We start from the raw sequence: 14,668 nt of genomic DNA, 5'->3' as shown, positions 1-14,668 counted from the left end.
TTTTTATTTCAAATGTAGTTTAATACTTTAATCAAATAAAATTATAAGTATTGACCAATTATATATTTATTTTAATAGACATATTATTATAGGTATCTATTAAATACGCTAATACATAACAACCCGTTATATACTACTATGATGATAAAACACTTTAAAATATTCACTTAAGAACGTTAGAACGTCTAAATTTACAAAAAAATAAGAACTTATCCTTTCATGATTGTGCATTAACAAGGCTAGATATATGTAGAAATACTCATAAAATTTATATAATGTGGGTATATTTAATAAATACATAACTAATAATATTACAAATGTTACTGTGTGTCAATGATATCATTAAAGAAAGAGTCATATTACATAATATTCATTTACCTTCTTCTGAATTTAATCTTTTTTATTTTTGAACTATTTTATGGTAACATATAATCCTTAATATAAGCATGACATCTAACATAAAGAAAGATATAATATATATGAAAATAACAAAAATGTTATCTTAAGCAGTATTGAACGTTTTTTTCACATTCTCCTTAGTAATATATTCCATAGGCTTATTAAACACCCATTTAAGAAGGAATTTCAACAACCAATTATTTAAAGATCTCAAATCACTCTATAAAGGGTAGGTATAAAATATTTTGAATAACCCATCCATAAGACCATAATTACAAAACAAATATAATATGAACTATATATATAACAATGAGAATAATAAAGGAAAATCAAATCCTATTCCTTATTTTTTACGAATAATGTTCTTATAGACTTTATTACTAATTGACCTCTCTTTTTTAAGAAAATCTATATAATAAAGATCTTTCAATATTTTTTAGTTTCATATATACAAGATTTGTTTTTCATAGATTTTTTATCTCCTCTCTCATTTTTTGATGAATTTCCATTTGATTGTTTGTTTTTTATGGTGTTCTCCTTTTCAACATTACATATATCCCCTTTTTCACGTATACCAGTATTTTGTTTATTTTCTTTTAACGTACAATATATGAATCCTAACCCTGCTTACATCTTGGTAGTAGCCGATAAGTTCTTGTATTTAATTTTCTAACAAGATAGTATATTTCACCTAAAAATTTATAAAACATACTCTAAAAAAAAAAAATAAATATTTTTTATTTAACGAATTAATATTATATTTCTAAAAAAAGGTATCAATAAAAATAAAACACTAAAAATGTTAACAATGAAAATATGCATAATAAATATTATAATACAAAATTATTGTTAAAGAGGAATATCCAAGTTAAAAGGATAAGTGTAGTAATTTTAATAAGAATAACTTAACCATTTTTTTCATTTTATAGATTTTTAATATTTCAACATATTCAATAAGGAAAATATTAACAATAATATAACATTCTTCTATATATAAAAGATAATTCATTCACTTAATTTTTCTATTTATAATTTAAATTTTTTTTTGTAAGTTAATAAAAAATGTGTAAGGGTATAATTTTTTAGACAACGGAAAAAGAAAAATAACTGTAATTAGAATTATATAATTTGAATTAATTCATAAAAATTCAAAAAATATAAATAATTTATTTAAAATGCAAATTTAATTAAATAATTTTTTTGTTAATTCTTTTTAAAATAAAATAAAAAAAATATAAATAATCTTTTAATATTTCTAAATATTTTCTTCACATATTATACATAACGCAAAGAGTATAAATAATATAGCTTCCTATATAGTAGTAGAATAATTACTAATTTTATTAAAGTTTACCTATTATTTATTATAATTCTATAAATCTTATATTACGGAAAAACTGGATAATACATTTAATAATTAATATTTACTATAACAACAAAATAGTAATATTAAAATAAAAAAACAATATTGTATATAACCTTTTTTATTTTATTAATAGTAATATATGATTTATACTTTATAATATAAAAATCTTTTATGTACTATAATATATTTTTAATATCAAATTTGTATTCTTCTACCCATTCTATAAGGATATATATGTTTTAAAGGTAAATAAAGACTGATTTTTTATTTTTTTAATATAATTTTTCAAAGTTATTATTTATAAATATGCATTATTTATACTATATTTTTCAAATGAAAATTTTTTAAATTTAGGAACTTTATTTTTTTCTTTTTTATAATTATGTACATAAATTCAGTAGCAAAGTAATAAAAAAAAAAAAAAAAAAACAGTTATTCACGAATAAAATATATTAATAGCAAAATAACCTTAGACCAATAATATATCTATTTAATTATATTATCAGAAAATATACATATTCTTCTTGGATATCAATTTGGATTGCCATAATTACTTAGGTAATTTTTATAAAATATATTTAAATTAACAGCTATGTAACTGCAATAAGAAAATAATAAAAAAAATTTTAAAGGTTTTCGAAAATTTTTATTAACACGTTCGTTAAATTTTTTATATGTATATATCCAAATAATGCTATATATATTACTAGATCCAACTATATATTTCCAAAAAATGAAATAATTTAGTTTTTTCATGGCCTTCGGAATATATTTTCAAAAATACATACTGTCTGACTAATAAATCAAATAAGTATATTAATTTAAGTTCGATTTAAATTTGCGGAAGAGGAGTTTTAAAAAAATTAGTTTTTATTCATATCAAAAACTCAAAAATAAATTTCAGAAAAAACCCCATACTTCATTCTTATATAAAAAATATAAATCAACATTTTTATTAAAATATATAGTATCTAATAATCTTAATAAATGTATCAAAAAATTTTTATAAACTTACATGCATATTGCAGATTTACTTTCACAAAGGTTTATATTATTAAAAAAAGGATTACAAATAGGGAAAAATTCGTGGTAATTGACATAAGTTACATACATTTTTCCAAATATTTATTATTCTATAGCTATTGAAGTAAACGCATGAATTAGACACAAGTATAGTGTACCACAAAAAATAAATTATTATGTATATAATGGTATTATAAAAGAAAATGTATATGTTTATAAAATTACAACGTATTTAGTGATTATTGAATTTCGTTGAAAATATATTATTCATTTTTACTGGGTAGATATTATTTGAGACATGACAGCATAATTATTTCCTATGTGACACTTACTAATATCAGACAAATATTTGTTAAAAAATGTATTCTCTTAATACTTTCAAAAATAAAAAAGTATATTAGTTTATTATTATAGATATATAAGTAATATTTATAATAGTGATTTATATACTATAAATAAAAAAATTAAAAAACCAAAGACACATGGACTTTAAACCCTTAATTTAATTAAAAGGCTTTGTAAGTTATAAAATTGGTAATACGTTAATTATAATGCATTCATAAAACTTAAAAATATATTAGTGCATATTCATACTTTAGTATTTAAAATATATAATAAAAATAAAAATATGTAATCATTACCCGTATACAAAATAATATTTTATATATACACTTATGTAATAGTTCCTTTTTTACAAACATTACGTAGTCTGTTTATATTTAAGAAAAAAATAAATGTGAAACAAAAAAACAACACATGAATTTTGTTATATAAAATGAAGAACAACATCATACACTTAAATTAAAATAAATATATGATAATTATTTTTAAACAATTCTACAGAGTACCACTTAAATTTTTATAAAAAGGAAAAAAAAAAGTATGATTGTTAAAAATATAAATTACCTCAGTCGAATGACATATTTATTGTAATATTGTGCATTATATTAAATATACACACATATAATTTAATATAAATTTACATTAAACATATGTATGCAATTTTTTCAAACAAAGCAGAAATTATTGCTATAAATATTGATCCATATCTATTTAGTTTTTTATGTAACACATAAAATATATACATATATATATATGTTACCTCACAATAATGAGCTCTAGAAAAACATTGCATTTTAAGTAGAAAGCAATTATGCAAACGCTCTAACTTCAAGAAATTACAAAAATATATATTTTATCAGTTGAGCATAAATATATAAAGGTATATCTGCCAGATCTAAATGATATTTGTGTTTATACAAAAATCGATTCTTTATGAACGTAATTTCTATTAAGAATAAAACAGATAGTTAATAATTACAAGAAAAACATTTTTTTTTAGAAAGAAATGTATTAGTTATAAGTAGGTTTAACTTCATTTCAAATGCGATTTAAAAAAGAAACCTAAATATTATTTATTGTTTCAGAGTGTTTTTTTATCTAATTATAATAAAATTCTTTTTTTATAAATAAAACAGGAAATATGAACAATGTAATTATATTATTATACTATTGTAACATTGACTTGTCCATATAAAAAGGATATGTACCAAAATTGTTATAATGACTAGGAACTTAATTTTGTTTTTCAAGCAGTTCTTTGTTGTATTCATATATCTAAAGTGGAGGAAAGTGTTCTGTATATGTTTCATATTGTTATATAATTAAAAATTATTTTTTGATGCTTAAAATGTTTTACTCATTGTTTTTATTTTATCGACATTTCTTACTAAACTATTTGTATAAACATGCACACATTTTTTATAGTAAGTTAATATAAAGAAAAAAAAAAATAAAAAATAATTAAATAGTATCATTTCCTTATGGATTTACTTACGTAACAGAAACTTAACATATTTTTATCATAATCTATAAAAATTAGCTACTAGAGAAGAAAGCATTTCAAAATTTTACTAAAACTATATTTAAAAAAAAATTAATTTCAGTAATAAAAAACATACCTTCATTTATGCACAAAAAATATATAACATGAAAAAAAAAATTTTATTAATATTAAAAAAAGAATAGTTAAAAATTTTCACTGTTCATGTCTTTTTTCTTATCTTTCTTTTTTTTTTCTAGAAACTCATTGATATTTTTTTAATAACAGTCATATCAATAATACCAATGCTAATTGTTATGGCTATAGTGTATTAGTGCAATTCCGTTGCAGACAAAATTTTTAATGCATCAGAATGAATATATTAAATTTTTTCTCGTATTCGTAATATAAAAATTAAATGGAACATACATCTTTTTATAGAACATATAAAAATTATATTAAATTTAATTTTTGATTACCCACATCAATAATTTCTTTTTTGTATATTTTAAATTTAATACTATTAAAATTAAAGCTTTCTTTTTAGATTCCTATTTCTGAAATATAGCTTATTTGGACCAATGTAGTATTCGCTTCTTAATTTAATTTTATTTTTTGTAATAACGAATAAAAAAACACATATATATATATAAAATGAGAAGTATTTAAGGTTTGATAAAGAAAAAAGCATAAATGTACTATTTTTTTCGATAAAAAATATAAATCGACACATAAGAAAAATTATATATTCTGATCTCTTATATATTAATTTTAAGACGCATATATGTATTTTTCAAAAAAATAATCTTAAATACAGAAATATATATGTGAACACTTATAATGATTTATGCTGAGGAACTAAATTACAATCCAGAATGAAAAATATTAAAATATTCAAATTACAAAAAAAAATAAAAATGTATATTTTTAGCGTTGTGAATTAAAAATTCCAGGGGCATAAGGTTTGGAATCATAAAATTTAATCAGTTATAAATATGTTTGTTTTTTAGGTATATCAAATAGAGAATTATATATATTAATTTTTCTTAAAGACTACTTTTCTGGGATAAGGATAATCCGTATTATGCATTTCACTTTTTTTATATATTAACTTTATATATTTTGCAATTTTTCTGTAGATATAATATAAGGATGGTATAACTATAAGCAGGGACATTGCGTATCCTATTGGTGCTACATCACACCAAAGCAAGTTAAATATAAAGCTTTTAGAACACGGCATCTTATTTGAATGTATTAAAGCATATATTACTATACCAAGTATTATATAGAAGATATATACAGCACACATCATACCTAATTTTCGTGTTATAGTATATTTTAAAAACTTAAAATCAGCATTCACAGTAAATCTAACTGTATTTTTGTAATATAATTTGTCTAATACTCTTTTTTCAAAATTTAGTTTTGTTCTCGTGTGTACAGAAGTTTTATATTTTCTAGTTTATTTATAAATGCCTACATTATTTAATGATCTTTCATTTGAATGTTTCTTTTTTCCTTTGTTAACCTTTTCATTAATAAATATATTTTTTTTTTCGCCAACTGTATTATTTGGTATCTCTTGTTTTAATTCTGCAATATTTGAATATCTTTTGTGTTTACATTTTGTTAGTAATCGATATGTTCTCGTATGTAATTTTTATAAAGCTTATAGTCTCCAACAAGCAGATGATTACATGTAAGCTAATAATAAAGTAAATATTTATTATTTAAAAAAAAAGAATAAGCTCATACTAAAAGAAAGTATTAATAAAAATAAAACATAAAAAAATAAGTAATACGAATTTACTAAAATAATAATAACCTACCATGTCGCTATAGAAAAGGCATACCCAAGGTAAAAACACAAATATAGAAATATTAATTAAAAAGAGCATCTTCTTTTTTTGTTCCATTTTCTATTTTTTTAATATTATCATATCAGCGAAAAAAAATTCTACAATAATTTAATATATATCCAAGTAGCAAGTATACAATTTTTACTATTTTTAGTCTTTAATTAAATTGGCATTTAAACATACATATAATGATTTTTACAGAATACATGTATTATAACTGTAAAAATATATTGTTAAATTTTTAATATAATATTATTTAAAGTAATCTATTTATGTTACATTCGCAAATAATAAAAACATATAAATTAAATCTATAGTAGTACATTAATTAAATAATATTTAATTAAATTCTTCGAAAAATTTTTTTTTTCTATTTTTTTTTTCTCGTATAAACAATAACATAACAAGAGTGCATAAAATATATAAAATATAATAATTATAATTTGTTCTATTCATTATTATCGAATATTTTTCTTACGAAATTTAAATAACACTAAATTATACTGAATTAGTTATTACTCTATGAAAATGTAATTACACTGCAATTCTAATATTAAACTTAAATACGAATTTATATATATAATTATATAAATTATATGCGCAGAAAAAAATACGTGAACTATTCTTTATATTTTTCTTATTTTTTTTAAATAAATTGTTTATAGTATAATCTTATATCTATAATAATGACAAATATGGATGCAATATTTTAATTAATATATCGAATTATATAATAATATTGTTTTTAACATATCTATTGTGTTATGTGTGAAACATTGAATAAATGCTAAAAAATTATATTTTTATTATATAAACATTTTCTTATTTTTTATCAGTACATTTACCATAAAATATTTAACTAAGTGTTTAATGCAAACTTAAAAATTATTTTATCTCTTTTATACATCTTTCTAAAATAATTATGAGTGGCAAATTTTATTAAGTATTTTTTAATTCTAAATAATTTTCTATTAATATAATTTGAATAATGATATTTAATTAGGTTTATCAAAATAAATTTACTTATGAATTCACAGGCAAATTATTTCATTACAATTTAAATATGGTGTTTTTCTATACTAAACAAGCATAGAAATAAAATATATAATTTAACTATAAAATATGTACGGAATATTCAAGCGTGTTTATTACTGTTAATTATACTTTATAATAATCTATGTTTAATATGTATTCAAATATAATTTATTTATTATATGTCATATTTACTAGTCTATATTATTTCCTTTCATTAATACAAATTATTAATATGAATAATTTGTATCGATGAAAATGGTAGATTTCTTAACGGAAAAAGAAAATATTGGGATAATAATAGAAATGTTAACACCTTTTTAATATATAAATGCCACACTATTATTCATAAATATAAAAGGTATATTAATTTTATAAGTAACAGTTCTTAAATATAAACAGTATTTTAAAATTTCATATATAGTTATTAAATCAAAATTGTTTTTAACGCAATAGCTTATATTTAAGTAAATTAAATAAAAGTTGTTTTATTTTATATTATTAGTAGAATTTATTGCAATATCATAAATTTAAATTTTGTAAAATGATAATATGTTAAATAATTACAAATATTTTATATAATTTAGTATTTCGAGTTTTATCATATTTTTTAAAATACATAAATTTCTGACTCATAAGTTATTTATAGTTCTTTTATGATTTAATAATGCACCATAATTAGAAAACAATTATTAATATTGATATTCATGAAATTTTTTTGAATAAGATAAAAAAATTTTCTAATATATCTATGGATTATCTAAATTTTATATTTATATAAAATAGTAATATACTTAATTTAAAATTTTTATGTTATTACTAGAGCGTATAGAAGTTTTTTAAAATAAAAATTAAATAAATTTTCCTTTATATTTCAAAAATAATTATTATTTATCTATTATTTAAATAAAATATTTCTTATTAAATATAAGAAAAAAAAAAATTTTTTTTTAAAAGCGTTTTAAATTGTTTACTAAAAATTTACTTCTAAATTTTCAAGAGATAATTTAAAATAAGAGTTCCCTATATGATAAGTAAGAATAATTGCATGTACTTTTGAACGAAAAAGATTAATTTTAAAATACTTATTCATTGTTATTGTCAAAATCCTCTTGAAAAAATGCATCATGCAAATATCTAATGAAAATTACAATAGATATGAAGAGAATATATAGAATATAACTGTAAGAAGTTGTAATAATTATAGCTTTCATAACAAATAATGGATATATTGTAAATTAAAGAATTTATTTATAGCACAATAAGGACATTAGTGCATCTATAACATTATTAATAAACTTACGGATTTTTCTTTTAATATTAATGATACATCCAACGTACATGATTATACATGTAATTATATTTCTAAAAACTTAAAAAATTGAACGAAAAAATAGTACAGAATTGTATGCACGCTAATTTTACAAATTATAATATATTAGATTTTTATATTTTTTTTGAATAGCAATAAATGCTAGGAATATTTTGATTACCTCACTCAAATTAATATTTTGCATTACAGCTACATATAAAATTGTTCTACTTATAATTATGATTCTCATTATTCGAAGATACTTTTAATATCATTTTAAATATAATAAAAAGAAGAATCCGAAAAATCGACGTAAATATTAATATCCAAAGATTATTTAAGAGACAAAACATCCATAAAATTAGGAGTACCTCAATCCTACAGATAAGCATGCAAAAATTATTATTCAATAACCATACAAATACGTATATAAAAATTTAATATTAGAATAATTTTATGGTATCATCTTAATTTCTTTTTCTCTCTTAGGCATATTACTCATGTTTTATATTTCTATAAAGACAATATAAGTTCAATTTTGAAATATAATTATATTAACATACATACAATATAATTCTTAATAGTGCATAAACGTAAAGTAAATATATTACATATAATTTATATTTTTGACGTCCATAATATATTACACCTTTCATAATCTCATTACGTAGAAATAACATAAAAAAAAAAGTATATTAAGAATATTTTTCAGAAAAAACGTACACATTAATTATTAAAATATAATTCGCAGTACGCAAATAAAAATAGATAAAGAGGAAAATTTTCCTATCATATCATCCAAAATAAATTTCCTTCGGAAATTATTAATGTCTTAAAGCAAATAAATTAAAAAGAAAAATAGTTTATTCTTTTCTTATATTTTAATTGAAAAGTGAGCATGCCTACCATAAAAAGAATTAAATATTAATATAATGTAATTATTCCATACATAAATTTTATATAAATAGAAAAAAACATTTTAATGAAATACAGATATAACGCATATTAACAAAAGAAAAAAAAATAATATATAAATAAATGTTAAAAATAATTAATTCTTTTATCAATATTCTTATTATCAGTGCTTTTATTTTTACCATGTAAAATTGTCCATATATTGTAGCTTCATTTTGATTGGAATTGGCATATTCTTTTACAACGAAAAATATATAGTTATGTTAATTGACTAAATAATAATTTTTTAACATGTATGTCGGATTAGTATAATATATATTAATTTTACATTATTATTTTATTTTAACCATCAGGGAATCAAATTTATTAAATTTAATTAAATCATTACAAATTTTTCTAAAAACTTTTACGTTGTAAATATTATACACTACACTTATTCAATTAAATATTGTAAAAAAAACATAGAATGATTTTTTAAATAGATATTATAAAAAAATTTTCCAACAAATAAGAACAATGTTAACTATTATTAATTATCTACATATAAAAAGAATTCATCCTTTTTTACTTTTTTTTTATTTTAATTATGAGCGTTATAAATATGAAAAGGTTATTAATGATCAATAAAAACTATATAATAATTGTGTGTTCTTAAAATAATATTAGTTCTCTCATAAATATACTTATAGACATAAAGAATAGAAAATATATATAAACAAATGCGTACACATTATTATATTGTTATAATAAATATATATTTATTTTTATTTCCTTTAATGATTATTTAACTTTTTACAGATATATATAACATATTTCTAGAAAGTTACTATATGAAAAAGAAAAACAAAAATTTCAATATATTATAAGCGGATATATTTTTACATTTCATACATTATATTAACTTATTATAATGTAATGTTTACATATAGATAGGCAATGAGAGAATTTTTTTTTATAAATTTTCAATATAATATGTATTTAAGTAATTTTTAAAAAATTGAAATAATTTCACAATTAATTACAATAAAAGTATTATGAAATTTTGTTATTTCATTCAAATCGAAATATCTTGTATGATCATCTTATTATATCATTTTAATTAATCCATATTTAAAAAAAATACTATATTATATATTTATACCTTGATATTTACATCATGCAAAGTAGACTATATATCTGATAAAAACAAAAAATTTACAATAAATATATTTTATAAGAAATTTCAAATAAAAGTTGCTTTAAAAAATAAAGTTTATGTTCTTTACTAAGCAAAAAAAAAATATATATTTTATTGTTCTTGTGACAGAATAGATTACTCCCTTTCATTATATGCACAACAAGGAACATTTATTTTAAATTAGAACTAATAGGTTATTTTTCTAATTACTTAAACAAATAGTAATTTTCTTCTAAGAAAAAAAAAAATAGTAAGCATAGTTTATATTAGTTTAAATAAAAATAAACAAAAATACTCTATTAAAATTATGTTAATTTTACTGCTATGTATGCTTTTTAAAGCACAAATATATACTTTTCATAGAATTTTATTTTAATACACAAATATATGTATTATACAGTAATATATAATTACACAATATAATAATTTAAAACACAAGTTATAAAAACTCAAAACCTTTAAATTCATAAAAAAACTAAGAACATAAATTTCTATTTTTTTGGAGTTATAAAATGCACTAATATGAAATTGCTTGTATAAAATTTCAGTAATTAACTATATGTTTATTATACACATAACGAATGACATTGTAGATATTACATCATATTAAAATATACATTACCTTAAAAAAAGTAATTCCCTATTATTCATTTCACTTTTTACTGAACTTAATTTTTTCATATTTTTTAGCTTTTTATGGTAATAAAAAACGTACGATGTAAGTGTGAAACCAATTATTAATAAGGGTATAACAAATAATACAATTCTAAATAATGGTTCTAATACACTATGAGATGAACCTGCTCCAGCAGGCAATAACCAACTAAAATATGACTTCAAAGTTTCCCCAAGGAACTTAAAATCGATTTCAATCCTGATAATTCCAAAAATCCCTTTCCTCCAGATGGATAACACAGAGATATATCTACTATGAGTAGAGTTGATAACAACAAAAACAATAATAAAGGTGATCCTAATCGTAATGAGAATTTTTTACGCATTATTTTTTTGTAAGTCTTATCACTAATATTCTTGTTCCTTTTAAGAAAATCTATATAATCAAGTTCTTTGAATATTTTTTTTTCTCGACGAGAGTATTTTTTTGTTTCAAACATACAGGATTTATGTTTTACAAATGATCTATTGACGTTCGAATTCTCTAATGAACATCCAATTGGTTGTTCTTTTTTTCCTGTAGATTCTTTTTCATTATTAGATATATCTTTTTTTTTTTCATATACTCTATTATTTGGTATTTCTTCTTTTAATTCAACAATATGTAAATCTTTATTCTGGTTACATTTTGCTAGATATCTATTAATTCTTGTACATAATTTCCCATCAACAATAATCTTCACATTTCCATATTTATAGAAAGTACTCTAAAAGATCAAAGAATACATTTAATATTTAAAAGAATAAATATTCTAATATTAAAAAACACTATATATAAAAATAAAACACCAAAAATATGAAAAGCAGAAATATAATTAAATATTAGTGCTATACCTTTTCAATGTAAAAATTATATATCGAAGAGAAAAATATATACGTAAAAATATTAATAAAAGGTAAAATCTTCATTTTTCTCCCCATTATGTAGATAGATAATATTGCACTATATTTAATAAGGCAAAAATTAACAAAAATATTATATTCTTTAAAATATTAAGAATACTATTTATTTGTTTAATTTTATTTCTTTATTTTTTTTTGTTAATTTTTTTTTTAAGATCTTTATAAAATATATAAAATAATAATGCTTTATTAATAGAGACAAAAAAAAGAAGTATTAATATATATTATAATTTTTTTATCATAATGTTGATACAAAAAAGAAATTTTTATTAAAATATTATATTTTGAATTCATTACTATATATTCAAAAAATATTAATTAGTATTTTAATCTAAAATAGTAATTAACATTTTTATTAATTTTTATCAGAATAAAATGAAAAAAAGTATACATGATTTCCTAACATTTGGAAATAATAAGTTCATATAGAATATAGAGAATGTAGATAAAACGTTTTTCAATATATTAATAGAGTATCACCTAATTTTGATGATATTTTCCCATTAATAATTCTAGTTTTTTAAGAAATATATATTTGGAGGAACATAATATTTCCAATAAAATATGAATTTTTATAACAATAAAATAATTTTAATAATAAACGAAAAAAATATTTTGTACAATTTTTAGTGCTACATTATTTGTATTGTTTGTATTAGTAGCCACAATAGCCCATGCATCGTTTTAGAATTAATATATAATTAAAAAATATAGTTTGTAGCATGGTATCTAATCTGTAAAAAGTATATATTTTTTAAAGGTAAATAAAAAATAATCTTTTATTTTTTTTTACATAATATTTAGAGAATGAAATTTTTAATAATGGAAAATTTGTTCTATTATTCATAAATTTAATGATTTTTTCTTTTTTTTCTTCTTTTAATTATATATATATATAGAGAGAACAAACGCAACAAAAAAAAAAAAAAAAAAACATGTTACCGAGTAATTCAACTATAAATTCAATAACAACAGAACAATTTTCTTTTGGTTAAGTATTTTTTTTTTAATTCTATTAAGAATAGAAATACATATCCTTTTTCTTTACCATTTAATTTTTTTACAAATATTTAAGTTAAATTTATTAAACACTATCAAAATGACAATTAAGCAAGTTAAGTAAGAAAATCGTAAATGTATCTACCTTTTATTTTTTGCTTAACAACCGTAATATTTTAAAAAATAATCTATTATGTATGCACCTATTATAAATTAAAATTGTATTAAAAAATGTTAATTATTCCCTATGAATAAATTTAACCCTAAGTAATAATACTTATATATATATGTGCATTTTATTTACAGAAAATTATATAATTTCATAAAATGTTATAAATTTTAATACTAATAAAGAAAAAAAAGAAATTGTAAAACATTAAAATTTTTACAAACATTGTGGTGAATTTTTGTATATAGGTTCAATTACTAATACCATTATATCTTCATCTAACTATATTTTATGAAAACAATGAAATAATTAATATGTTTCATGGTATAAGGTGTGCACTTTCAAAGGTATATACCACTTAAAAATAAAAAAAACATTAATCTAAATTTTTGGAGTTCATTTTCATATTGTGTTATTGAATGTTTAAAGGAACAAAAATTTAATAATATAAAAGTTCATATATAAATTTAAGGGATAATGATATAATTCATTACTATATTCAAAATATTGCTTAATATTTTAATTAAAATATATTAGAAATTATAGCATTAGTAAAAGCATTATAAAAATTTTACGAACTTAGAAGTATAACGTGGATTTTCATTTAATTACTTCTATATTATTAAAAAAAGTTTATGAATAATAAAAAATTTGTAATCGTTTATAAAATTTCGTAATATTTTGTTACTTATTTAAAATTTTTCTGCTACTGATTGAATTGCATTTAGAGAACAAAAATCCAGGGTATCACAAATATATAAATGATTATAAATATATAATATTATTCACTTTCATTCATGTAGTTATTGATTTAGATAGTATAAAATAAATATTTGATTTTGGACACATTTTTTTATCTCACTAATGTTAGATCAAAGAAAAATTCTCTTGATAATGTCACAAAAAAAATATATTAATATTTGATAATCATTAATTTTATTATAGATATCTATGTAATAATTATTTAATGGATTTATATGAACCATTTTATTTAAAAAAATTACATTATATATG

The 14,668-nt window shown here is 18.8% G+C and overlaps 1 protein-coding gene and 2 pseudogenes across 3 annotated transcripts; all 3 read right to left on the bottom strand.

Annotated features, from left to right (window-relative positions):
* Positions 1-374: 374 nt before the first annotated feature.
* On the bottom strand, positions 375-1,112 carry PmUG01_00065700 (annotated as a pseudogene). The gene is given in 4 exon segments: positions 375-398; positions 413-820; positions 835-993; positions 1,008-1,112. Coding segments are annotated over 4 exon segments (696 nt in total).
* Positions 1,113-5,646: 4,534 nt separating this feature from the next.
* PmUG01_00065600 lies at positions 5,647-6,529 on the bottom strand (annotated as a pseudogene). The gene is given in 3 exon segments: positions 5,647-6,261; positions 6,276-6,317; positions 6,443-6,529. Coding segments are annotated over 3 exon segments (744 nt in total).
* A 5,215-nt stretch (positions 6,530-11,744) lies between these two features.
* Positions 11,745-12,504, bottom strand: PmUG01_00065500 (fam-l protein; the record flags this gene model as incomplete). The annotated part of the gene is made up of 2 exons (XM_029005333.1): positions 11,745-12,290; positions 12,418-12,504. 2 exons carry the CDS (start codon positions 12,502-12,504, stop codon positions 11,745-11,747), a joined length of 633 nt encoding a protein of 210 aa, XP_028859148.1.
* Positions 12,505-14,668: the final 2,164 nt, after the last annotated feature.

Source organism: Plasmodium malariae (genome assembly GCF_900090045.1).
Source record: "Plasmodium malariae genome assembly, contig: PmUG01_00_39, whole genome shotgun sequence".
NCBI classification, from domain to species: Eukaryota; Apicomplexa; class Aconoidasida; order Haemosporida; family Plasmodiidae; genus Plasmodium; species Plasmodium malariae.
The sequence above is the reverse complement of the archived record's forward strand: the minus strand, read 5'-3'. Positions and strand labels throughout refer to the sequence as shown.